Source organism: Myzus persicae, unplaced genomic scaffold (genome assembly GCF_001856785.1).
Source record: "Myzus persicae strain clone G006 unplaced genomic scaffold, MPER_G0061.0, whole genome shotgun sequence".
NCBI classification, from domain to species: Eukaryota; Metazoa; Arthropoda; class Insecta; order Hemiptera; family Aphididae; genus Myzus; species Myzus persicae.
The window spans coordinates 72,837-100,473 of NW_019103891.1; the positions used below are offsets into that span (position 1 = coordinate 72,837).

Genomic DNA, 27,637 nt, shown 5'->3' on the forward strand with positions numbered 1-27,637 from the left:
GTTAGCCATTTTTTTTTGAATAATCGAGGATTTTCAAGCAGAGGAAAATAGTTTTTGACTAAATTAAATTGAAAATAACTAGTGGTTCATAAAGAATATTAATTGAGAGCAGTTAGGATGGAAAAAATCATCGCTGCACACATCAAAAACTTCGAACATCACATGTGTGCTTTTTTCTGAAAATAACATCAAAAAGTTTTTGAAATGAAACAAAATAAGATTTTTTTAAAGATACTGACTAATATCAGATTTAAAATACTTAGGTACATCGGAGCTTATTTTATTGTTGACAGGTCAAAGAAGTCGTTTTATTAATATAATTTGATATTTTTTTGTCAATCTTATGATAGTCATTCAATGTATCAAATATCAATAACAAATAAATGTGTCAATAGAGCCATATGGGGGCCTAATTCACTATTAACCACAATAGTGTTAATGCAATAATCAATTTATGTATTATATGTAATTCACATGTATGTTGTAAGATACCATGTTTTAAACGTTTATCAGAGATCCAACTATTAACTATTATTATAGTGAATATGATATGCTTCTTTTGGATAATTTTGGATTCGAGAATTGGAATAATATTAAATTAACATTTAAAAAAATGTATAACAACAGTTTTTAAATTATACAAGTATTTTTAATTAAAACTTAAATTTAAACATAGTATAATATATTTATATAATAATAATAAAAAAAAAAACTATAATAATTACTTATAATAACATTAAAACATAATAAATGTGTAGACTGTAGAATAATAGTAGGCTAACTAAGTTTAGTTCAACCACGGAGAAACCATAGAATAAAAAAGTGTGACCAATAATAATAAATAATAATATTAAATGAGGAACAAATAAAATGAGGAAAACAAAAACTAACATCTGCCCAACAACCCAAATTTCGAACTGCCATATTTTGTAATAGGTTAATTTAGTTCATTACAAAGATATTTTTAATTTTGTATTAATATATGGTGTAAATTATATATTAATAATAATATAATAATAATGTAATTATAAAAATATGTGCAAACCCAACTAACATCTTATTTTATTAATCAAATCAAATTGATGTTTATTATTCTGTTATTGATTCTAAAATATTAAAATTATTTTATATTTCATTGCTGTTAATTGAATGTGATTTGATGAAAAATAGTGCTATTGTTGAATAATGTGTGTTAAAAAATTAATGAAACAAATGTCATATTCTAATATAAACTTGTACATTAATGAATCTACACTTGTGCAAAAAAAATAATTTGATAAACAATTGTGTAAATTTGCCTAACCGACAAGTGCATAGTCCAATATCAGAAAACAGATTTATTTTGCAGATATTCAATAATTTTATGTATGATTAAATTTAAATATATAAAATTTATAATTTTGATATGTATGTGTCTTACTTTGTTATACTATAAATGTCTAATTATATAATGTAAGTATATAAAATATATATATCATTTTTTTTGTACTTTTTTATATAGGTATAATCAAATTTAATATCCTTAATGATAATTTACAAAGCCATTCATTATTCCTTAAAAATAACATAATATTTGGTTTTCTCTCTTTAATAAGTACGGTAATAAACCATCACAACATATGACTACTAACAAATAAATACTACAGGATAATGTATCCAAACAAAATAAAACTGAAAATTCCTAAAGATCTAAATAGACATAAATACACAGTAAAAAGCCTTTAAGTTAATAAAAAAAAAATAGTAAATCACATTTCAATTACATATAATAATAGCTAATAGGACACACGGTAGCAATATATAAAAAGTACAGGATGGACTTCGTAGTTATAATATTCAAAAATGTTTAAGTACAATAATAAACATATTCTTGATATAATAATAATTATTGCACAGTTTAAAATTCAGTGTTTTTTTCATTATACAATTTGTAACTTCACAGACTTATGATGATTACCATTTATCAAAATATGAGTACTTAGCACCAGAATAAAGAACAATTGGTTTTCATTAATTTTACAAAATATGTTGACAGTATGAAAAACAGTAGGTACTGGTCTTAGTTATTAGTCAAAAATTAAAACTATGGCTATAATTTTTAATATAACATAGATGAGAAAAGAAGCTCATAAAAAGTTTAAGTCCACTTAAATAAAAATGATGTAAGTGAAAATGACAATATAATCAGACAAATAAAATTAAGGACCAAACTTTTGAAATATAAATCAGTCTTCAACAGAATATTGAAACATATTGGTCTACAATTAACATATTCCTTTTATAAGTACTCAAAGTATTTCTGTGTTACATGCTATTTATTATTTATTAAACTTTCTTTGAGCTTAAAATATGATTTGAGCCTTTCACTTGCATATTCCTAAAAAAAACAAGTGTCACACGTTAAGAAACGTTTAGTAAATAAACAATCTAAGGTTTTGATAAAACAAATCGATTTATTTTTATAAGGGCAAATTAAAATAAAAACACAAACTAATCGTAGAAATATTTACCCTGTAACCAAAAGTAATTTTTGACATTCGACTATTGACAATGCTCCATATACCCCAGAACAAATGTGATGCCAAAATAAAGTGATTTACTTCGTTTAGTATCAATTCAATCGATTCTTCATTCTCCATACAATGAGAATATCGTTTCAAGAACTCAATCTAAGATAAATAAAAATTAATAATAGTTAAATAAAAATTAGTTAGTAAACCTATATTTATAAATCACTATATACTTGTTGGTCTTTTGTTGGAAACAATTCTCGGTTAACAGTGTAATGTGGATAGATGGGATTTGTATAATCATAAGTCCATTCTACAAAGTGGTTAGCTATATCAAAACCACGATAATTGTATGCACAATATTCATAGTCAATAAGGCATAATGATCGACAACCAGGGGGATCATTTTCCTTCATTAAAATATTACCCTCTTGAAGATCATTGTGACAGAAAACAACAGGTGACCTCAGCTTTGACAAGTGTTTTCTAGAATTGAAAAATAACCATGATTTATATATTTCCAACTTAAGTTTGAAGATAAATAAAATATGGATTATAATCATACTTAAGCCAGCGGGTTTCATCGCAAAGATTTGTAGATAGTATTTGATCAAGCTCCATGTTTTCACTAGACCAGCTAACATCTTTAATTGGTTGTTGTAACCATCTGTCCATGGTGTCCCATAACCAAGTTGAGTCTTTATTGATTGGAATGTTGAGCTGATGTAATTCAGCCATTTTTTCTGCAATCATAAGGCTTAATTTTGGATCGCTTAACTCTTCAGATTTCATTGACCGAGCCTGTAAGATTTCATAGACATACAATATTTATAATTTACTTTGTATTATAATTTTGTTCCAAACGAATGTCGTTTTTAACAATAGTTGACTTCTGAATGAAGTATTGGACGTTTTATTAATTTGTGTACTTGTTCTAAATCTAGGACAAAAATACATTAAATGTGAATAAAACATATCTTATACAATAGAGTTAATGTCTCTAAATATTCCTATCAAGTGCTTAATGTACTCAAAGCTCAACTTACTGATCAGCTATGACTATCATCATAGTTTGTATACTGTTGGACTTGACCCATGAGTCTGAAATTTACGCTCGACTTTTGGAACAATAGCAACATATCCAAAAGCCGTTAGAATATGTTAAGTCAACGCCATTCAAGTATGTTGATATATATATTTAGATATATTTGCATTTTTTTTCATTTAAAACCCAAGGACGAGTACTGGTAAAATGACAGCAGTGGGCCTAAATTTTTAAATAGCCTACATTGAATGAAATGTTTTATTTATATCTATAGCCAAATGGCAAGGAGCCACAAAAAAATAAATAAATAACTATCACTTAAAATTTATCTCAGTATTCGGTAACATTAGACGGTTCAAAGGTTAAGTTATTAAGAAGTATATTATGTATAAGTGATTTTAATCTCATAGGTTGCAAAAAAAATTAAATCAACTTTACAAAGCTTTTTGTTTTAAAACTAAATTAATTAATAACCATTTAAAAAAGTGAGTTATCTTTATACAATTGATAAATTAAAATGAAATAAAATAATGGTGTTGGTGAAAAATAAATAAATGTGTGCATAAATTCAACAGTTATAATGAATTTTATATAGTAATTATGACAAAGCTAAATAATCTAAAAAGTCATTCATATAATATTATAATAAGTAAATGTACCAATATGGCAATATCTATAATTAGTAAACGTAAGCATGAATTGTAGCAAACACATTTAACTCAGATGAAAATTATAAAAATTCAATTTTTTTATTTATTTACCAATTATGTTTTTCAAACAAAAATGAAATAATATTTTTTTGTTTTATTATTATTTAATTATTTCATTTACAGTTTATTATTATTACATGAAATAGGTAGATGGTACATTAGGTGTAAATTTATTTCATTGATTTTCATTTAAAGCGAGTTGGGTATAAGGACTTTACAAAGCATAACCTTTACACCAGGAATGGCGAGTCTTATAATTTAGAAGTGTTGTAAAAATAATAATATTTAACATTAATTTAAAATATTCGCGATTTTTTTTTTTAGATATTATTTAGGTTTTATACACATTTATTAAACATCGAGAGAATGTTGTAACGTTTAAATGTATAAAATAACAGCTTTTTTGTAAAAATAAACCTAGCCATATTTCATTGGTTGTTACTTGTTTAAACGTGTAATTGGTATATTATTTTTTTTTTTCATGGCAAATAAATAATCAATCTACATTAAATTATATGAACTAGTCTAATTAAACAAAATCACATGATGTCTACAAAATATGTTATTGAAGGTGAACGAGCTTACCGGAATGTATTCTTCAAGACGGCCTCCAGGAAATATTCCATGCAACTTAGGCCCTAAACCACGTTCCGACAACAATGTGAATATCACAGACTCTGTGATTATATTTTCAATAGCATTCTCGCCGTGCGTTTGGCCATATAACCTCATCAACACATCGCGAGGATCGGCATTACCTTTAAGTAATGTAACCTGATACAGCCAATTACTCAACCCACCACTGCAAAAAAAATGTCTCGGTTATAAATTATTATATTATATTTTAAAACTACGAAAACATTAGAGCCCATAAACTATTGTTGAAAACAAACACACAATTGACGACCGAATTTACATACCTAATTACCTACGCAGTACGTTTGAGGTAGGGTTAATTTTTAAAATTGAAATTTTAATACTATGGATATTTGGAAGAAGGTACACTTTTAGATTTGGACATAAAATATTGATGTTTTTAAAACATTTTTCTCGTTTAATCATTCATAATATACAGTTCTGATACATTATTCACGGAATTAGAAGAAGGATGTTAAAAATTCGATTTATTTATTATATAGGGTACTTGATATTAAAAATGTCAGCTTTCGCATACTATCTAAGATACAGATTAGAAATAAAAACATAGAATAAAAAATTGGATTTTACAACTCAAAAATCAAGCCAAAATATTTTATTTTGCTTTTGTTTATATTATTTCTATTTTATAATTTATTGTGTACCGTGTGTAAAATGAATAAAAAATAATTCATACAAATTTTTTTTAAGTGAACATAGCTGTCTAGGTACCTTATACATTATAATATACGTGTACAAAAATAAACATATAGGTAACCTTGCTGTATAGCTAGGTACCTTTAAAGTTTATAAAAAACATTACACCCCATGTGTACACTGTACGTATGTACACCAATATAGTTGGGCTTCAGTGTAAAACAAGTACCTAAAATCAATTTTGCAAATTGTACAGAAGAAGCAGAATAATATCACATTAATCTCATCAGCTAATATTGTAAAGTCATCATTGACTTTTATTATCGTATTTACGAGTCCATATTCATGTTTATCAATAATCAATAATATTATGATATCGGGTTTAAGTTACAAAAAGCATATTAATAGCCACGTTTACACGATTTACTTGTGATGATCATTTAAGATGAATCACACACAGTCCACAGACCACAGTGGATGAAAAAAAACAGTGTTGTAACTCGAAATCAACGAAAGTTATCATTCAAATTGAAAGATGGACGAAGTTTGGTGGTGTTCGACTTTTATTCACTATGTATGATTCTAGATGTATCCAAAATTATATGATTTCAATATTCAATGATTTGTGTGAAAAGAATGTACCTAATAAAATGTCGACATGTCTCATTTTACATGCACAGGATACACGGCTTGTTAGGCAAAAATAATTTATTGTTTATCGTATGCTGACGACAAAAAAAAGTGTTAAATTTTATAATATATGCACGGTATTTGTTTTTCACCTGACGCTTAATAAGCAATACACCAAAAACGCATATACAGGGTTGACTCCGTAGTACACACTGTTATTGCGTCTCAGAAAAATCGTCGTCTCCCGTGAATCAATATTATATATTTTATATCATATAATATCATACTAACACGTGACTGAAGAATGAAACCTCCTAAAATTCCACCGCCACCAGTATAATACTGCGTCGCAATAACCTGCACCAGTTCAGCCCATCCCCCGCCAAGTCACTAAGCAACGATTATAGTTAGTACTTTTATAATACGAGTATACGACGAACTCCACCATATAAATATTATAACCATATTATTCAAACCGAACATTTGCAGCAAAATGAGCGCTATTATATTCAACAATATAACAATATAACAATATTACCTTATTATTTTCACCCTTAGAACAAAATTTAAAATAATATAAAAATATATAAAATTGCTAATAAAAGGAGGAAATTAAAAATAAAACCAATCGTAAAATATGACTCCAGCTGACAGGACAAATAGTTTAAATTTTGTTTACTAGAGTAGATAAGATATAAGAAAAAATGTTAAACTTTTTAAATCATAATATAACAATGAACGTATTTTTATACCTTAAAATGTTTCTAAAATATTAATATAATAGTATATACTTAGGTAGTTATTAACTATATTTAGTATTTATTATATCATTGATTATTAAATTTGTATTAAGTAAAACATTTTTTTCTATTTTTACAGAAAATATGCTTTTTAAATATTTTTTTATTTATGGTATAATACAAATTATTACTCAGTTTATTACTTTATTATACATTTACCTACACACCAACTTTTTATCTTAATCGATATTATACAGTGAGTGCCAACGTGTTTTTCAGTTTTCCTTTTCACTAAGTGGTCCACACCTGTTTAATATTAAACTTAATTCATAGATGATTATAACTTTAAGATCTAGCTTAATATAAATCAGCCTAATACAAAATATATAATCTAGTATTTATTTCACTTTAGCAAAATAAATGATATAGAGTGAATACCTAACCTTATGTTTATGATAAACAAAAATAGTTACCTAATACGTTTCACAGATATGTCCTTAGATGTAATCTTTTTCCAGGATCCCGGTAAGTAACTCCTGCAAAGCCTGGTCGCCATTTCAAACATATCGTTATATTGCGCAAGACCCTAGAAAAAAACATAACACTAGTAATTAATAAAATTAATAATAATAAAGAAAATTTAAAGAAAAATATATTTATAGAGTAAGTAAGCGGTACCTAACAGGCAACAGCTAACAGGAAGGTACATAAAAGTATATGTTTGGTTTTATTAAATATTGTAACTAAGTTTTAAAGAAAATCAACTCATCCAATCATCAATTGATTAAATATGTTAAGTATAATTGTTCAATTAAATAAAAGATAAATTATGCAGGAAGTGATTTAAAGGTAGAAACTAAGATTATAAAAATGGTTCAAAGGCTATTTAACAGTGTGTTCACCAACAAACGAAACTATTTGTACCGATTATATTATAACGAAAATTATAAAAAAAAAAACATGTAAATAGAAGTTAAAATTATTTGTTTTTGTCCTATAGTAAGGTAATATATTGTGTACATATTCGACACCAGATTAAAATACTTTTAATAGGTACTATATTATAGACTAGGTATAGTAAATATTTAACTGTACAATGTTGATTTCATTCATTTTCAAGGAACAATAATTATATCACGTGCGTATGCACGGTGTTCTAAATCATTTATCATATAATATAATTGATGAAAAATATTAAGTTAATAATTCGTGTACAATTTCCAACCAATGATCATGTTGGTTAAAATTAATTAGCTCTTACTGCCAAAAATAACTTTGATGTTTAAATGATTATTGATTAAAGCAAATAAATTGTTTAAAAAGAATATTGCGACGTCTTGCCCATATTACAAAATCAATTCATCTGTTTATTTTTAAATTTAAACAATTAAAAAACAGTAAAATATTTTATAAAATTAATATTTATTATCATCTAACCATCTTTATTTTAATTTATATAAAAGACAAAGATAAGGTAAATCAAAAATAATACAATATTTAAATGTATAAAATGAAAAACGTAATGGTGAATTTCCAGATTTTAACTTTTGAATTGATTCCAAACGAGATTCCTAAAGTTTTAATGTGTGTTTATCAAGTGATTAAACGATTTTTTAGACCAATTGTTAAACATGTAAATACTTTCATGTTCTATTTGTATGTATTCAAAATTATGCAAAAAAAAATAGGTTAACTCGTGGTGTACTAATATACTAATATTATACAGTTACAAAATGTTTAATACATGCTAAATTTATAAAAATATATTGAATACATTTATGAATGAATAAACATACTGTGTCTACGTAGGTATATCGACACTTAGTAATACGATTACCTATAATCAATGATCATTTATTATTTAAGGCTTTTGAGACTTATATTTTAAGCTTCAATATTTAAATACTTAACATGGATTTTTTTCTCAGTCACGATCATGCTCTCGAATGTCGTTTTAATCACCAGTGCACCGCGTTAATCTTATCACTTTTATTTTAACATGCTATTAATGCCGTCGTCATCTGGCGGCGACGACAGTAATACAGATCAAAACCTTCGATTAGCAAAATTTTGATTATGAAACTACCTCACCAAAATCACCACTATCGACACCTATAAACATTTTGATGATAACGGACAATAATTATCCGCACGACAACGACAACTCTGCGTATGACATTAATTATGAAATTCACTCAAGGGATTCTGGTATCAGCACCTCATTCAAAGAACATTTGCCCAAAGTAGCCCAACATGTAGTCGTAACGAGCGCAAACACTATCAAATCATACCTAACTACTCAAGCAACCACTAATAGTCCAATCAAAATATATTTCGACCACCTCCCCCTGTTTATAGTTCAATACCAACCTCCTCCCTACACGAATCCTCCATAAATTCACCAGAAAACAAAGGTATCACTCAAACTCCACAAACGAAAACCACTTCAATCTTCCTAAACACAAACAAATTTCTCTGATCCAGATGGACAATTTTTAAAATATATAACATAATATCGATCAGAAGTAGACAACATTTTTAGTTTATAAGTTACAAACATACGGACATTACATACACAGTACATTTTAATAACAAACAATTAATTAAATATCTACCTATTATTTTCTCTATAAAAAAGCAGGTGGGTCGACTAGTCAATACAAATTGTTTTTCTGTTATCTAGATCAACCTTATAAATACAATTATAAACATGAAATCTATGTGTGAGCCACTCTATATATAACAGCCTATAGGTGTTGAAAAACGAAGCAAAGAACACTCCCTACACCTCAGTCCCCGCGAGATTCAAGGAATATATGTCAAATGTGCACAATTTGGTGTCAATTGGTTCAGTAGTTTCCGAATCTACATATAAGGCATAACTTCCATACAAACGTACATTCATTTTTATTAAGGTGACGTATAGAATATAGATAGACATATACTTACTCATTTAAATTATGTCATACATTTTTTTTATACATATGCTTTTCATTGAATTCATCCTATTTTTTTTTAGATATTTTAATCCTCACTTATTGATAATTTTATGATAATAACAATGTAAATATATGCAATTAATACGTATGTGATCAAACATTACAAAGAAGCGTTTTTTTAGTAGCATGATAAATTTTTTTTTCATAAAACCATTCAGTTCCAGAGAATGGGACAACACTGTGTATTCTAGACAATATCACTATAACTTTTTTCTATACTTCGCCTAAGGTATAATATAATACCTTTTTTAACCATTAAAACAGTGATTTATCCTCGAATTTATCTGTGTAATTATCGATAATGTAAATTAAAGACGGTCATTGGAAAAAAAAACTCTTTGCTTTATTGCGTGACCTACGACTTGAAAGTAAAAATACAATTAATATATTAAAAATAATTTTTATTAGCATACCTATCAAATCAACCATGCAATAAAAATGAAACAATAAATATGCTGTTAGATTTTAGTACTCATCTATATTAAACAATAATAATATTTTATCATTGTTCAGGTCAATACTTAACTAGGTACCGTAATGTATGAAATAAAGTCATGCACGTATTAAACACTACGGGAGGTTCTGTAAAGCCAAAATCAACAGTAGGTATTGGTAGTATAATACTAATAAATAAATAATAATTTGTACATTGTTTGTACGTTTTAAAAGGCTCATAAATTGCTTCAAAATCAAAATATCAAAAAAAAAAAAAAAGATATCCTGGATAATATTATTACTGTTAAGTTTTATAATAGATCATTTCACACAAATATCAAAAATAACCGAGTAAAATTAATTTGTCAGGACGTAAACATGTCTATGATAGGCATTAGAAAGAAACAACATGTTTGTGCTCAGCTAATAAATGTGTGTTTACTTAAAAATATAAAGATACGTTAATGATATTGTTACGTATAATAAACTGTAGAGAGTAGACGCTCCAACGGTCAACAGACTACCTATATTATAAATAGTTTTGATGTTGGTCGCTTATTTAAATTTTACATAAAATACAGACTGTAAGCAGTGTAAGCAATTAAACTTTGAAAGTTAAAAACATTGCAAATTTGCAACCGAACAATAATTTTCGATTAACTAATTCACAAGGAAGCACATCGTCTATTAATTTTATGTTGACCTAGGTAATAGTTATTCAAAGTAGGTACAACGGCCTTGCAATCAGTATTTACTATTTTACAATACGAAGGGCTTGCTGCCAGACGTTAGACACATAATATGTACTACCTCTATGTAATATATATAGATATTACAATTTAAAGGGCGTGCCAACAATCATATTATTATATTTTCTATGATTGAAAAATTACTGTTGATTAAGTAGGTACCTTAATATGAATTATTAATATCATTAGAAGGACGTCGCACCCGCATGTGTTGTCTAGCTCAGTCTTACTCACGTACGAAATAGCAAATGTTCGTTACTAGTTTCAATAGTGTGCTGTTCGTTTTGATATTAAAGTGAATTTGACCTATTATGAAACTTTTAGGTATAAGAACATAATCTTTGTTCTCTGATTGGTTTTTTTCGATATTTTAATTTTTAAGTGAGTTATGAATATGTAAAGTATTAATATTTGAAATTTTTTTCGACGTAGTCAGGAAGCAGGTAGAGGAGCTAATTAATTCGTATTCGACGTGAAAAAAGCTATAAATATTAACCCTACTCAACACCCGTAACACAAAGGTATTACGTTGTTTCCCGCTACGCCGAACAGGTTTGATGCGATTTTGACATTAAATGTATTGATTAATTATTTGGTCAATATAAATATATTTCAAATGATAAAACCGATGACACATTATACCGATGAGTAATGACGACTATCAAATTAATATTTTATCGGCGTTTCAATTAAACTTGCCTTTACGGATTGATGACAACTTGAGCTTACCGATTGTTCAGAAAAATAATTATAGAGTAATTAATTTTTAGTTTTAAGCGTATGGCGAATGTCGATACGATTTAATAAATTACTATGTACTATTGTAGTATACTATTATATTATATCATAGGAAATAATATAATATGCATCACACAAAATCAATAGATAGATAATATTTCGACTTCCGCGCCGCTATCAACCGAAAATAGGTCATCGTCTCGAATGATAAACGAATCTACCAAAACTTTCACGCGCATCCGTCGACCGCTGGCGCGGGAAATTTTCGATTTTTTTCTCGTCGAGCGATGGCCGGTAAATACGATTTTCCCATAAATGTATGGTGAAGACCGGACGAATGAATGAATGAATAATATACTAAGGATGCCGGTAACTCGAACAATTTAACATAAATCCGAACACAGAAACCGGAAAAAAATAAAAGCACGAGCGACGTGGTACGCTTTGGATACGGAGCTGGAGTTCAGAACAATAAGGCGGCAACCGCGCCGGCGCGCTGCTCAAAGCCGGAGGTTCTCAAAATTCATCCCGTTAGACCTCTAACCTAACGCCGTACCAACACGTTAATCATTATCAATTATCATTATCGTCGTCGTAGTCATCGTTATTATCGTTATCGGTGTTATCGTTACCGTTATTACCTGTTTGTCAGCACCGTTGACACCCATCTTGCCAGCGACCACTTTGTACAAGCGGACGGCCACGGCGATAACGAAATTCTTGGTCTTGACGATGTTCATCCGCCGGACGAACGGATGCACGTTAGACACTAGCCGCTTGGTGTCAAACATCAAACGAGCACGTGTACGTGATGATATTGCAGCCGGTTGGCCAACAAACGATTAAATCGAAGTATTCGGACCTAGAATAATCACGGTAACGACGGCGGTTTAGCCGAGACGTTAATGTAGGATTGAGCGCGGGTAAGCGTGAATAAAAAATAATGATGAGAAAAAAAAGCAATTCAATTAAATACAATAGAAGTATTAAAATAAAATCGAAAATAATAATTAACGAACAATTCTTTAATAAGCAATAAAGTTGAATGGGGGACGGCGCGATTGCAACGGACGAGCGTACCGATAAGCGGCTGGAACGGTATTGATGTACTACTAAGCTATGCTCGTGTATTTTTTGTAGGTAGTAGGTACGTTTGTAGTACGTGCAGTCTGCAATATAGCAGCAGCTGTCTGCCGCTGCCGAGTGACGTCACGCCCAGGCGGCCGTGTCGTCAGCTTGTGTGGTGGAACGGCTGAGGGTCGGTGGTGCGCGAAACTATGGCAGAGTGGACGCGGGTCATGGCAGTGTTCGTATGACGACACCTTGGCAGTTGGCGGGGCGGCCCCTGGCGTGCATACCGGGAATATGCGTGCTGCGTTTATTGAGACCACGTAGACGCAGCGTGGCATAGGCGCACAGGCTGTCGGTTGTCGGTCGCATCGCGGTTAAGAGCGCGTCACACCGGCAACGTCTCTATTGCACCGTCCGTCCGTCCATCCCTATACATTATTACATTATAATCTTACTCTGAACGTGTAAGCATAGGCTCAACCGGACCTTAAATATTGAGGTGTTAAAATTATATAAAGTTTACGATAAAAATTACTTTATTTAATTATCCACAATAATGTTGATAATATTAACAAATAATAAATTATTACTCAAGTATAAAATTAATAACACGTAACTATTAAACTAACTATATACCTATTAAAGAAATTCTACTGTCTTCAGTTACCTACAACCTACACATTTATAAATAATACCTATCTTAAGTTTTTAATAGTGAAAACTGTTCTTTATATCGTTCTTATGTCGTGCTAATCTGTGGCAAATTTTATTCGTCGTAATATAGAAATTAATATACTTGTAATTAGTACATAATAATGAATTAAATTATATATGTGGGGGAGGGGGGGAGCTAACAAAATATTTGCCAATTTCCTACGGATCCCCCAACTATGATCTATCTAGTTGGACCTATGCTCGAACAACGAACTCGCCGTTTTTAGACACGTGTACCTGAACGTTGTACATCCAATATAGTTATCAATTTTTAATTAATAATAGTTTATCCGCAATACATCTGTTAATTTCTTAGTTCATTATCAGTAGTGTATTGAATGAAAGAATACGTTTTTAATTTCATATTCCTATTTCCTAAGCAGAATATTACACTTTTCAAATTCAGCAATAAGGTCTTTCAATGTTATGTGATTTGTAAAATTATGATTGAGATTGATTTGAGTAAAAATAACAAAAAATCCAGTTTTTATTATGTTGAAGAAGATAACTATCACAAAATTCTCTAAGAAGTAGCCTTTATAATCTTTTTTGTTATGTATATGTATATAACCAATTCAATAGGTACATATTTTATGTTTCAGTAAGTTTCATAATTCTAAATTAAACAAATTATGACAAAAAAATTAAAAACGACTTATGGGAGAAGATTTTTGTCGGTAAACCACATCATCTTGGGGGTTTAATATTGTAATATTCACTGCAAACAATCAATTGCTAAATTATATAAAACTAAGATCAAGTTAAATTCTACGATCAACTATTTTAGTATTTTATACCTGTAAAGTTATTACCACAGCGTTAAGCTTAACAAAATTTCTTGAGATAATATTTGAAACTGTTAGAATCAAATTATGTACTTACTTTGAAATTGGAATATATACTGTTAAAAATGCACTTAGTATCAAATTCCGAGCCCTAGTAATAAATAACAATAATAATATTGACTTTTAGACATCAAAATTCTTGAATATTCAGCTTAAAAATATGAAATAAAAAAAAATAAACATTAATAAAGTTAATAATTTTAAAAATTTGGTTTAACGGAATCACGGTAAAATATCTAAGAAAAAAAGTTCATTGTAGAAAAACTCATCGAAAAAATGTATAAATTAAAATATAATATTATAGTTATAATTCTCCATTCCATACTCCGTTTCGGCTTCAAAATTTTAACTATATGAACTTTTCACTTCTTGTATGTTTTTATTTTGTTTCTTTTTTGATGGTCAAGCTTTATTTTAGGCAATGGTATCCAGTGTAGATACAAATGATTAGCAGCTAGGTATAGGTACCCGATAATATAAATTAAATGAACTGTAGTTTTCACAGAACAATTAAAATATAAAAATTGGTATAAATAGTTGGGTAATAAAAATTAAATTTACTGAAATCTATATTGTCGTATATCCATGCAATAAAATACATATAATTCTAGGGTTCCGATGTTTATGAAATTGCATATTTTTTTCTATATATCCAATTTAATGCTAACCTGGATACAAATTAAAATTCATGTTCTACTGAAACAAATAACACCATTTTTACTTTGCATATTTTTTATATTAAATTGTATTTAAAAATATAAAATTAACGACCTTAACAATTAACTCCACAATTTGTATTCATAAGTTACTTAAACCTAAAACGCATCACACTAAAAATGGCCAATGAAAAAGTAGGAAAAGAAATGTACGATAAATTTCAGAACGTAATTGAAAAAAATAATAGATTTAAATCTTTGGTACAAATTTCGAAAATGTATTACGTATTTACGTTGATGTTAATACTCTGGAAGGAATAGAAGAAAATTTTAAGGTTGAGGATTTAACATTTTTTAAATATGCTCCAATAACATCAGTTGATGTAGAACGAAATTTTACATACTACAAAAATTCACTTATTGATAACAGACGCAGTTACAAATTTGATGAAATTAAAAAAAACCATAGAAGCACAGCGTAACGCTAATAATGTAATAATTAATAATAATGTAAATTAAAGTAAATAAAACGCTATGTAAATTTAAAAAATGTATTTTAAATTGTACAGGTAAATTTTTTTTAAAAAAATAATAAATAAAAATAACTACAAGGTAATATATATAAATTATTTATGTTTTATATTTTAATAATTACATTTTGTGCATATTTTGGTGTTTTTATTGGCTAAAAATGCATATTTCATAATATTTAGCGCCTATTTTGATTGCATATTTCGTAATTTTTTAGTGCATAAATGCATGCATATTACAGTAGTTTTAAGTGCATAAACATTCGATCCCTACATATAACTATATGTATAAATAGATGTCGAACAACAAAGCAAAATATTATATTATAGTATAATATTATATGGCACTTGCATGGATTTTGTAATCCCGTGAGTTTTTTTCGGTTATATTTTTTCCTGGGTTTTTTTAGTATAGTAATTTTTTCCTACTGCCGGTACTTACAAGGATAAAAAATATTTTTTTTTTCTAAAATGTTGACTTGATACCTAAACACTTAAAATTATATAAAACAAAAAATATTTCAATAAGGATATTCGTGTTTAAAGATAAAATATAAGTTATTATTTTTTACTAATAAAAAATTCAACCTGTATTGACAGTTTTAGCTCTCTAATTACTTTCCAATAACGACAGATTTCTTCGGCGATCTCGTAAGTCGTATTATTATGCCACTGCAATGATCTTAGGAGTGAGAGACAGAGATGACAAACCCTGGTGTAACGTTCACTTATTAATAATATGACCGTACCCCACTGTTTACTTTTTTTCATTTCCATATTATGATTTGAGCGTTTCTTCATCAAAACGCTTAGGACCTTCACGTTAATGAGAAAACCCGAACTCTACGTCATACACTCGTACTTAAGACTTAACCAATCAAAAAATTACATTGAAATTTTTAATTTACATTAATGCATAGTCACCGGGAGCTGTAACAGACATTGCGTTGTAAACATATTATATTATGCTCTAATATGTTAGCTGGTTAGAAAATATTCTAAACACCCGACATCCATGTAAATTATGTATCAAATTAGTATTTATTGCATATTTTTAATTTCTTTACCGCGTAACGCTGTATACAATAGGTAGGTATAGCTACATTTTCGAACCCAATGACTTTTCAAAAGTTATCAGCAGGTCAACGTGGCCTGAACAAGGATAATGAGTTCAAAATTAAATTCTTATTTCATATTTTATATTAAAAGGTGTTGACGCGTGGAAGTTATTATTTCGTCAGTGGCGATTAGTCACTGTAGATGTTCCTGAAGGTTACGTTTTCTTCGATCGATATAATATTGAAATCAATTTGCTGTAAGCTAAACGAAATTATGTTTACTATTTACTATTAACTTAAATATAATATATTTATTGATATTCGTTTATTGTGTCTAATCAACTACAGGCGTCAATAATGTATACTTTACATGCAGTAGTTTTATGAAATATTTCAATTATATAGTTATTAGATAGGCACATCTCATTGCAACTGGCCAATTTTCAGTTTTAAATTGTCATCATTTTATTTATTAAATTTACTTGAAAGTAAGTAATCGTTTTTGAACTTGGTAATAGTACTTACTTAGATAGTATTCCTTGTTTATAATGTTACAGTTTATCATTATTATTATACATAAGACAACTTCACGTGGATATTGTTTATTGGCCTGGACCGGGTGGTAGTATTGTAATAAACAGTTCCCACAATTTTTTAACAAAAAAAAAGGTATAATAAATTATTGCTATAGCTGACATTATGTAATTATCACTTACCAATATATAATAATATTTTTATCTTGAATTCATTCTTCGCTTTAAATAGCATTTTTATAATATAACAATTACGTGATTACTATTGATTTGGTTTAGCCACATGAATAATTACGATTTATTACTTATATAAATGGTAAAATAATAAATCTCATTGTAAATAAAACAGTTTTCTTATCTTATATATTTGAGCTGTCATTGTCGTTACTATTATGTATATAGTATAATATAATACTTATACTATTACATCAAAAAACCGAAGAATTAAGCCATATTGAAAATATGTAAATTATATCAATATATTCATAAACTTTTATGTCCATATTTAAAACTGATTAACGATTACATTACGTAACATTGGTACTATATTGTCTATATTACCATGTGCACTGTTGCATTGAACTCAATCATGTATTTGTCTATACTTTCATTCATGGGTACATGCAGGGTGGGTTTTAATCTTTAAAGTTTAAGAGCAAAGAGCTCCCCGGGTTGTCTATGATAAAAACTTCACACTTACTGTATAACATATATTTCTACATTTCTACATAATTTTATCAATTTATATGGTAATTATCATTGTTCACCTTTAAATGAAATTATATTACGTAGAAAATAACCTAAGTCTTAAAAGTGTTACATTTTATTAAAACCGAATATAAATATTTTGTATCAAAATTTACAAATCGGGTACTTTTCTTAATTTTTTCCTCGGCATAGACGCATAGTCATCTATATAGTATATCATCAAGTGGCAAACTGCCCAATACATCATTTTCTCATAAAGTTGTAACTGATAACAAATTTAAACGATTTTTATACATTGTAGTTTCCACTCTATTTTAGATTCTAAGCGGAGAGATTAACATATTGATTTTACAATTATGTGTGTTTTTTATTTTTGTGTCCGTCATCACGGTTTGGGACAGTAAAAGTGTTTCGCTTTTCTTCAATAGCAACTTTTCTGGTAGGAAAGTGAAACTAATTAGTGAATTCGGGACTTTAAAATTTAAAATATTTTTCAAAAGTGGCAGGAAAAACAATCAAAAAATTAAAGAAAACGGGAATTTTTAGCCAAAACCAGTTTTTGAAAATTGAAATATGATTTTGTATTTAAAAATGTACTAACTGTTCAACTTTTATAGATGAGGATTGAAAATTTTAAAAACAAGGTTCTATACGTAAGCAATTAATTCTGCAATCTAAAAATAAACATAAGCACAGATTTTTATATAGTTATTTTAAGTTCAAATTTAGACAAAATTAGATATTTACACAAAGAATAACGATTTTAGTCATTTTGTTGTAATTCGGTTTCAAAACAGCCCAATTTTACATAAGTATATGTATAATAATTTTCCTGCATCACTAATATTTTAAGAATAATATTAATTCATGATATGGTAGGTAATTAGGTACTTACAGTACCTACTTAATTTAAAAAGCATGGCCTTGCTTTACTTCAGGTGTTTTTTTTGTTGACATTTATAAATTCCAAGGATCTTAATAGAATTTAGCATGAAGTATTTTGTACAAACTAAAAATTGTCAATGAGACAATAAGTACCTACACCCAAATACTTGACTAATGTTATTAATTACTATCGAATAGGCAGTTGTCTATCAAAATAAACGACAATACTCGTATATCTTCGCAAACGATACAACAATTAATGGTGAATCCCGTAGGCCTACCACTGTAGTTTAATATTTCAGCATACATAGAGTCCGTCAAGTTTGTACCATACGCATAACAACTTTGCTCGATAATTTGCTACATGTTGCAACTTGCAGTGCTATCATATGAATTTGTTAGTTTTTGAGTTATCTTGACGTAATTCTGCATAGGTATCAGCATTTTTTTTTATACCCATTATTATGCTAAAATATTTTTATCTACCCTGTAATACCAGGATTCTGGAAAATAGAAAATTTCCTAGCACCAACATATTATGTAAATATCATATAACATAGGGAATTTGTGAAACAAAATGACGTCATTGAAGACTAGCTATGTCCAATCGTAACGAGTGCCAAAATGGAGCATTTTAGCGAGACGCATTTTAGGTACCTATTTAATTTTACATAAACTATAAAACATTTATTTATAACAAGTACATCACATGATAATATAATTGGCAAGTTTTTTTCACTGTGTAACGAAAAAACATGTTTTCCTTTGAAACTTTTATTAGGCATATAGATAGTATATTATGTTTCTATATTATTGTAAAGTTTATAAATTTGGTTTTGTTGTTAAATTAGTCTTTGTTTTAAAATATTTTTATAATTAATTCTTTATGATTGTAAGTGAAATAACTTGTAAGTTTCCCACTTATATCACTAACTATTTGGTATTAACTGAGAACATTTTAAAATTGTACAAAAATTCTGGATCCATATGGATTCATGCATCCATTAATCGTCAATCTAATCATCAATGATCCGTAAAAGGACTTTTTTGTCCCCTTGTTTGAATTGACAACCCTAAACGTATATACCTCATCACTGAATTAGAATTACTCTACAGCCGTCATAATTATTATTGATTATCTACTCAAAACTTCCAACAATCATCAAATTAATAGATCAGTCTCTCTGTAAGGTCTCCCTGCATGTCTGTAAATCAGCTACGAATGATCTGTATATATATATATATATATATAAAGTCTAGTGGCCTGTCCTTCTGATTACGTATAGTTATAGTCATCCTCTTCGCAGTCTAGTATGCCGTAGTAGTATACCAGTCGGCCTAAATGCCTCGTTTTGATAACTTCTACATAGGTATATTTTGAGATCCCCGGTCTTGTTCGCCTCAGTCTATTCTCAGCCCGGCATCACGGCACCAACCATCCTCGAATCTCGAGCTTAGGATTTCTGTAGAATCCAAATTTGAGTTATGGTAGGCGAGGCATCGACCAAAAAATTGTGATTTTTCCTCGGTCCCCTAATATGCGGTCAACTTTTAAATGCTTAAAATTAACAATTTCAATTAAATTGTATAGGGTTTACTACTATTCCACGCAGAGGCTGTCTGGCCCAGCAGTCTATTGTCCTAGAGGAAAGTGGGCCGCTGTGCTTGGCTGGGTTTTGGGCCGGTGCCTTGTAACTTGTAAGTGATACGATTATATCGTAGGTATATAGGTACATAAATATAGTAATGTAACTTAATAGTATTATATGAGACAGAGTAGTAGAAGATTTGGAGTAGAATCAAGCATCTTCAATAATATTTGTATTTCAGTTGCGATTTAAAACGGAGTTGGGTGCCCCGTATAGTATGTGTGCAAGTGCCGTACCCGCTCATTGCCCGTTTTTGGCGTGTAGACGCATTAAATTGACCCCCGCTACTTTGTTCGTCTACGTGTTGACAACGATAGAATCTATATCCGTTTGATTAATAATTCGTAGGTCATCACAAAAAAATAACATTATTTTCGTTTAGATACCTAATATAATGATTGTACTGTGTTAGAAATTTCAAATATTAATAAACTGACTACTGATAGTATTACTGACATAAGTACCTACTGTGATTATAGCGTACAGCCCGGCATGGTTTGTGACGATAAACTTCAAATAAACGGTAATAATAAATTATTGTCTAATTATTAAATTGTGAAAATTCAATATTTTTGAAAGTTTACATAATAACAAAGCGTATAGGTAATTATTAGTTATAATTGAATATTGGTATCGTCTAAATCTTTGTCAACGATAAACGGTTTCCTGAGAAAAATATATATATTGAAGTTTCAGTTTCTTTACCGATTAAATGACTCTCTGACTCTCTTTTATAATTGTCCACTATATTATTTGTGGCGGAAAATATTTAGGAGGGTAATCTCTCCTCTAGCCCCTAACTAATAGCGCCTATGGCCAGGGCAGGGCCCTGTTATGGTTTGGATAGTGGACCGCACCCTACCCAGTCCGGCCCTGATCACATTACTCTTGTACTTGTATCTACTACACATCAGCTACATTCATATAATGGGAATGTACAGAATTTAATATGAATCATATTAAATATAGCTAGCCAGGTAGGTATTATAAATTATATTCACTTTAATAGTACGCCAATTAAAATATCAAGTCATACCTAATAACATGGTTTGAACAGTTAAACAATTTTAATATGCTTAAAACACATGCGTATGTCATGTGTGTGAGTGTCTGTTACATTGTATCTTTGAAAGGATAGCTATTAGCTACAGCTTACTATAACTACTATTACACCTATAATAATTTATAAATGCACTAAAAAAAGTGGTGAATATACGAGTTGAAAATTAAACTCTGACATTATAAGTGGTCGAATACAAGTAATGCGGGTTTAATAAACGAGCATGACGCTAAACGCTTGGATAGTTGTATAAGCAACTATAGCAGAATATAGCAGCAGACATGGTTTTCGAAGTCATTATTGTACATTGACGCTTTCTGTGTGTTCGCGACCCACGCAGCTGAGCGTTCGAACGACAACATGGCGACGATCGAGTTGGTCGCAGATAAAATAGCAATTGTTATAAATATACTCTCGGAGAAAAAGAGTGCAATGTTTAAAAGTCCTTGTAAACATGTTTTTGTACAAGTCTAATATATATATATATATGTGTGTATTATGTATGTAATGTCAGCTGTACCATTTTAAATACTATATAGGTATTATATAATATATAATATATAATCAATATAATATATAATGGCACAAAGCTATCATTATATACTATAATGTGTGTTGATCCTTACACAATATATTATATAGGTACTTAAATGTGGGTATTCTATTATAATCTACAATATATACCTACATCATAATAATCATATTACATTGTTAGGTACGATAAGAAGCTACGATGATAATGACACTATTCTGATAAAAATAACAATAACAGTGTATGGTTAAGTTTATTCATAATACAATTTCAAATAATTCATATCATAAATATTTTAGAAACGTTACTCAAAATATGTTAACAATATTTGTATTGCATCTAACTTAATGTAGAAAACAGTAAAATACAACTAATATCCAAGGGTGCTCGAAGGGGGAAGGCGTTTAGCTTAGTTCATATTAATTTTTATCAATTATAAAAAAAAAAAATGTATGGACCGTATTATATTCTTGACTATTGATTTTGCCACCACTCCGTCTTATAATTCTGTGGGCGCCCACTAGCCAGTATGAGAAGTTTCAATTGTTGCTAGAGGGGTCTACGTTTTATACTCTTATAGTCTTATCTGATTGATAAGACTATAGGAACTATAACCCAATGCTATAGGAAAAAACAACAGATGAAAAAAACACAAGGAAAAAATTACTATAGAGGAAATAATGCTAGGAAGAAAAATTACCCAAGAAAATAACACCCGAAAAAAATGTATAATATTCAATGAAGTATAATTAATAACTGTATGAAAAACAAATACCAAAATATTATTTTACTGATAATAAGTTACTGGTGTGGTTATGTATTACACTATTACAACTAATTGTTCAACTATATGGGCATACAAAATAAAGTTTTTCGATACATTAGGAAAACAAAGGTGAATTGTATATCCAAGAGCAACATTTATAGTTTTTCCTTTTGTACATTAATAATATTCGTTTTATATGTTCATTCTGTTATTTTATTCAGAAATACCATATAATTTACCTTCTAGATTGTCCATGTACAATATAATTTGTATAAAAGTTTTTATCCTCTAATATGTTAGTTATAACTAAATTTAACAACTGGTGAACCACTCAACAATTTAAAGACAGTAAATGTATTCAAATTTATGAAAAATTAATAAATTACGAGGTTTCTACTGCTATTAGAGAACTCCGTAGGATAAAATATTGTAATACATTTATTATTGTTATCAATTATTTGTAGAGGTTATTACGATTAGAGAATATACTTTATAGTAATAACGACCTAGTATAAGGTAACAGATATCAAATTCTGATTTACTGTGTTTAGCCTCCCCCCTCATTGAAAAATCCTGGGTACGCCATTGTCTATAGGTATATAATATTTAATATCCACGACATATTATTAATAGCTATTAATTATTATCAATTATTGTAATAGGAATTTGATAATTTGTGATGATAACCCTGTATAAAACATTGTACATTGTTAATATTTCATTGGTAGCTTATTGTGTGAATATTCGATGTATCGTGTTTGTGTGGCATTTAAGGCGTTTTGTAAATATAATCAACTTCTGATAATTTTGTGTGAACTAATAAGCTACCACTAAAGTGTTATAATGTACCTATTAAACGTAATAAAATATAATATATTCCTTAGCAAACTATGTAGGTAGCACCCGTTGAGAAGGTGTGTTTGAAATTTTAATACAAATTATGATTTCTATATGATATACTGTGAACATATTATTTAGTCATAAATGTTTATTGTGTATAATATTATGTGTATTCAATCCCGTTAAATAGATCACTATAGCCAAATACCTAACGACATAACACAATAACTTACCTATATTATTAGAAGAATACTATATTATAGATATATAGGTACGCCATAATCACTAAATAAAAACCATGGGAATTATTTTTTTATGACACTGACTATAAAATTCATGTTAAGTGTAGGAATATTATAAAATATTTATTTATATATTATAGGTATGCGTGGTTTTATGACTTGCTTGTTGTATTAACTTCATATTATTATGACGTCTCAATTCGACAATTCAATTATTTGTATTTGTATAAATTACGCATCTATGAGTTGGTATACTGCAAAAATAATGTAATAGATAGATGTCACAGCAATACCAAAAGCACATATTAATATATTAAACTATATTATAACTGTTATTTTATGCTCGGAATAGTTAACGCATTTCTAGTGAAACTCAAGCAATATATTAACATATATAGCCATAGGTATTGGAAATTTGAATTTTTGATCAACACCACTAATAAATACTGTCAATAATATAATTTCAGCTAGTATATCTACTCCGTACGAATTCGGTTATCACTGTTGATTATGTAATATAATATTATATGTATTAGGTGTGTAGGTATACTACTGGGTAGTTATGTAATTAACTATCTTATTTTATTTCGTCAATCAATTTATATGATGAACTGTTTTTTTATTGATCTAAAGGCCGGCAACTATGGCCATTTGCTGTTAGTAGGTACGGTTGGTTTGGATTGTTTATGGAACACGTATTTGTATGAGTAGCAAGGATTTTGCTCCTCCAGCCCGTGCGTACACTGAGTGTAGACACCACTCCGCCACAAATCAACCATTTATAATATACACTGTGGTTTTTTTTTATACATAACATAATAAGTTGTACACAGCAATTATGTGAAAGTAAAATAATGGGGTAGGTACTAAGATTTCAATAACAGCAAGAGCTCTATAAGCAAAATCCTAAATTTTTATTTCTTACTAAATTTTAGATTCTGAGTGGAGCGAGGAAATGAAGAATGACATTTTACAACGGTGGTTTTTAAGTTTAGAATAAATTATATCCCCGTTGAGTCCGTCAGTTAGTTACTTTAGTAAGAACATAGTTACAATTGTTGATATGAAAGTATTTTTTTTGTCCGTAGTTACTGTAAGTACATACATTTTATATGGAATTATAATTTATTGCGTTATATTAAAAATAAGTTCAGAAACTGGGAATTTAGCACACTAGGTACTCATTGCCTATATGTAGATACTGATTTCAGTTCTTTGAAATTATTTTTTTCGTTCCCATTTTATACAGACTTAAGAATTTAGGACTGCAAGCAGCATATTAAGCAGGTATAGTTAAGACTGTGTTTCTTGTTTAAAAATAGATACGTAAAAAAAAGTATTTAAAAAAATAATGATTATATATATATAACCTATTACACTTAATATGTATATTATATATATATTTTACTTAATATTAATCATAGTATATTTCTTTGTTTTTTCGATATTAAATATTTAGATTCTGAGTGAAGCCACATTGTATGTATTAATTGTACAATGATGTGTGTTTTTTTTTCTGTCTGTCATCGACATTTGGGGTAATAAAAATGTTTTAATTTTCTGAATAAGTTAGATTTATGACGGAAATCGTCTAACTCCCAAAAATGCTCAAATTATATTTCAATAATGTTGGAAATTCATAAAAATATTTCTCTTCCTAGCTAACATAAGAAAATGTATTAGAAGATTTCCTACACATTTTCTACCTTTAAAAAATAAAAGTTAAAATCTCAGCCACTGCCACTTCATCACCAGAATCAGTAGTGTTCACGTATATCCGGAATTCCTATGCTGCGGGATTTCGAATAAGTCACCACTGGACATTGTGTTGCTGAGTGCCAACCAGTTGAATACGATTAACCTACGAATATTAGATACAAATAATATAAGTATAAATATTAATGATTAGAAACATCACAAGTTATATTAATTTTTTATTTTAGTCAATAGTTTCACGTACGTTATATATGTTTGGTAAAAAAAAATCTTTGGTACGGACAACGCCGGGTGGGACAATTATAGGTTTAGATTATCTATAAAATATAGCGAGTAGTTTTTAATTTGTTCCCGGTATCCGAGAAAGCTACTCAACCAATTATGCTGCATTTTTGAACAGTTATTCTTGATAATCCCCTGAAGGTTTTCGTACCAATTTTAGCTTCGATACCTTCTTTATCACCCTCTCTAAACAAGTTTTTAGATGAAATAAAAATATTATAATTTTTTTGTTGATTTACCTTGTTAACAAGGCTAAATAAAGCATTTTGTTATTTTACCAAAACTATTTTTAATAATATTAAAACTTACAACTTAATATTTGAAAAAACGAATACTCAAAGCTATCTAGATACACAATAAGAAGTAATTTAAAAGTATTTTAAAGGTAGGCAGATTAGGAATTTTGTTCTATATAATATAATATAAAAGCCACGTACTCATCGCTATTTATCAATAACAACAAAAGAACTTGAAATTTGGTATAGTATTTTCTCTAATGATCTAGATGAGGAATAAGAATAACGATTTTAAAGAAGACGTGCTCACACAAGAATTTTGTTTTGGTGAACAGGAAATCTGATATATTTTTGTACATAATATATTTATGTATATGTAAATGGGGGACCGGTTGGCGGTTGACATTGGTTACAAAAAAAAATAGTTATTATGATTGGATATAATTTGAAAAATTATACAATACTAACTGTACCTTTCGGCTTTACCCTGACAAATATTTGTTTAAAAAAAATGTATATCCAATATTCATACGGCTGATGGAATGTTTTTTGTGGAGTCGCATACCTATTCGGTGCTTTTTTTGAATCAAAAAAGTGTAAAATTAAAAATCTGGTTTGAGTGTCTAGCAAGATAGCTAGTAACTTCAAATAAAAATCGATTTATACATGTAATTTAGCCGTTTAAGTATGGAATCTGCGCATTGGTGAACATACGGGGATGTCAAGGGGTGCCTACTACTTAGCACCCCCCTCCCCCACAAGTCCTTGATTAGCACCTTCAGCTTATTTGGAGTTAAAAATATGGTTTAAAGTGTAATTTTGCGTTTATAAAAATGTAGTTATTCCAGTTTGTATTTTTAATGCACTTATGCCACGGACTTATATTTCCTGTTTAAATGTGTTTAATATATTTTAAATTGAATGAAACAAAAATGATGAAAGTAGTAAAAATGTGGATGACCCTTGTTCATCGAAGAATGTAATAGCCGTTGTAATATATCGCGGTCGAAAAAAAGATTCTTTCTTGAAAATCAGGTTCACCACTTCGGTTTTTTATAACTTTGTAATTTATAATTGTATTGAAAATGAAATTAATTTATGCCTGATGTGTATAATCGTGTATCCGTATAGTGGATGAGGTGGCAAAGCCTCCCCACGAGTCACTTTGTGATAACATATTTTAGCACTCCCGAGTTTAAGACTGAAAGTGCGCCTATGAATCTATTGACAATATGCAATTAGTAACTATATAAGGTAGGCAATCCACCTGCGGTGAAATCCGGACACGACGATAAGATAAAGAATAAGTGCGACATAAGTAGGCAATATATGCGAACTAAGCCCATTAAGAAGAAAGATCACCAATGTAAAAATCTTTATACATTAAACAGTAATCATCGAGTTAAGTACTCTTATTCGAATATTGAGAAGATTTATATATTGCCAAGGAATGAAATAAGAAATT

The 27,637-nt window shown here is 28.9% G+C and overlaps 1 protein-coding gene across 1 annotated transcript; it reads right to left on the reverse strand.

Moving 5' to 3' along the window:
* Nucleotides 1–1,108: 1,108 nt before the first annotated feature.
* LOC111035995 (choline/ethanolamine kinase) lies at nt 1,109–12,997 on the reverse strand. Its single transcript, XM_022317856.1, has 7 exons — nt 12,491–12,997; nt 7,402–7,514; nt 4,851–5,067; nt 3,076–3,311; nt 2,744–2,996; nt 2,511–2,669; nt 1,109–2,377 (listed from the first exon to the last, which is right to left on the reverse strand). Exons 1-7 carry the CDS (start codon nt 12,638–12,640, stop codon nt 2,312–2,314), a joined length of 1,194 nt encoding a protein of 397 aa, XP_022173548.1. The 5' UTR covers nt 12,641–12,997; the 3' UTR covers nt 1,109–2,311.
* Nucleotides 12,998–27,637: the final 14,640 nt, after the last annotated feature.

Excerpts from the sequence above, each read along its gene's own strand:
- LOC111035995 (XM_022317856.1), bottom strand. The coding sequence starts at position 12,640 with ATGTTTGACACCAAGCGGCTAGTGTCTAACGTGCATCCGTTCGTCCGG. Across the intron at positions 2,670-2,743 it reads TTCCAACAAAAGACCAACAA|ATTGAGTTCTTGAAACGATA; the intron begins GTATATAGTGAT and ends TATTTATCTTAG. Across the intron at positions 2,378-2,510 it reads AAATTACTTTTGGTTACAGG|GAATATGCAAGTGAAAGGCT; the intron begins GTAAATATTTCT and ends TGTTTTTTTTAG.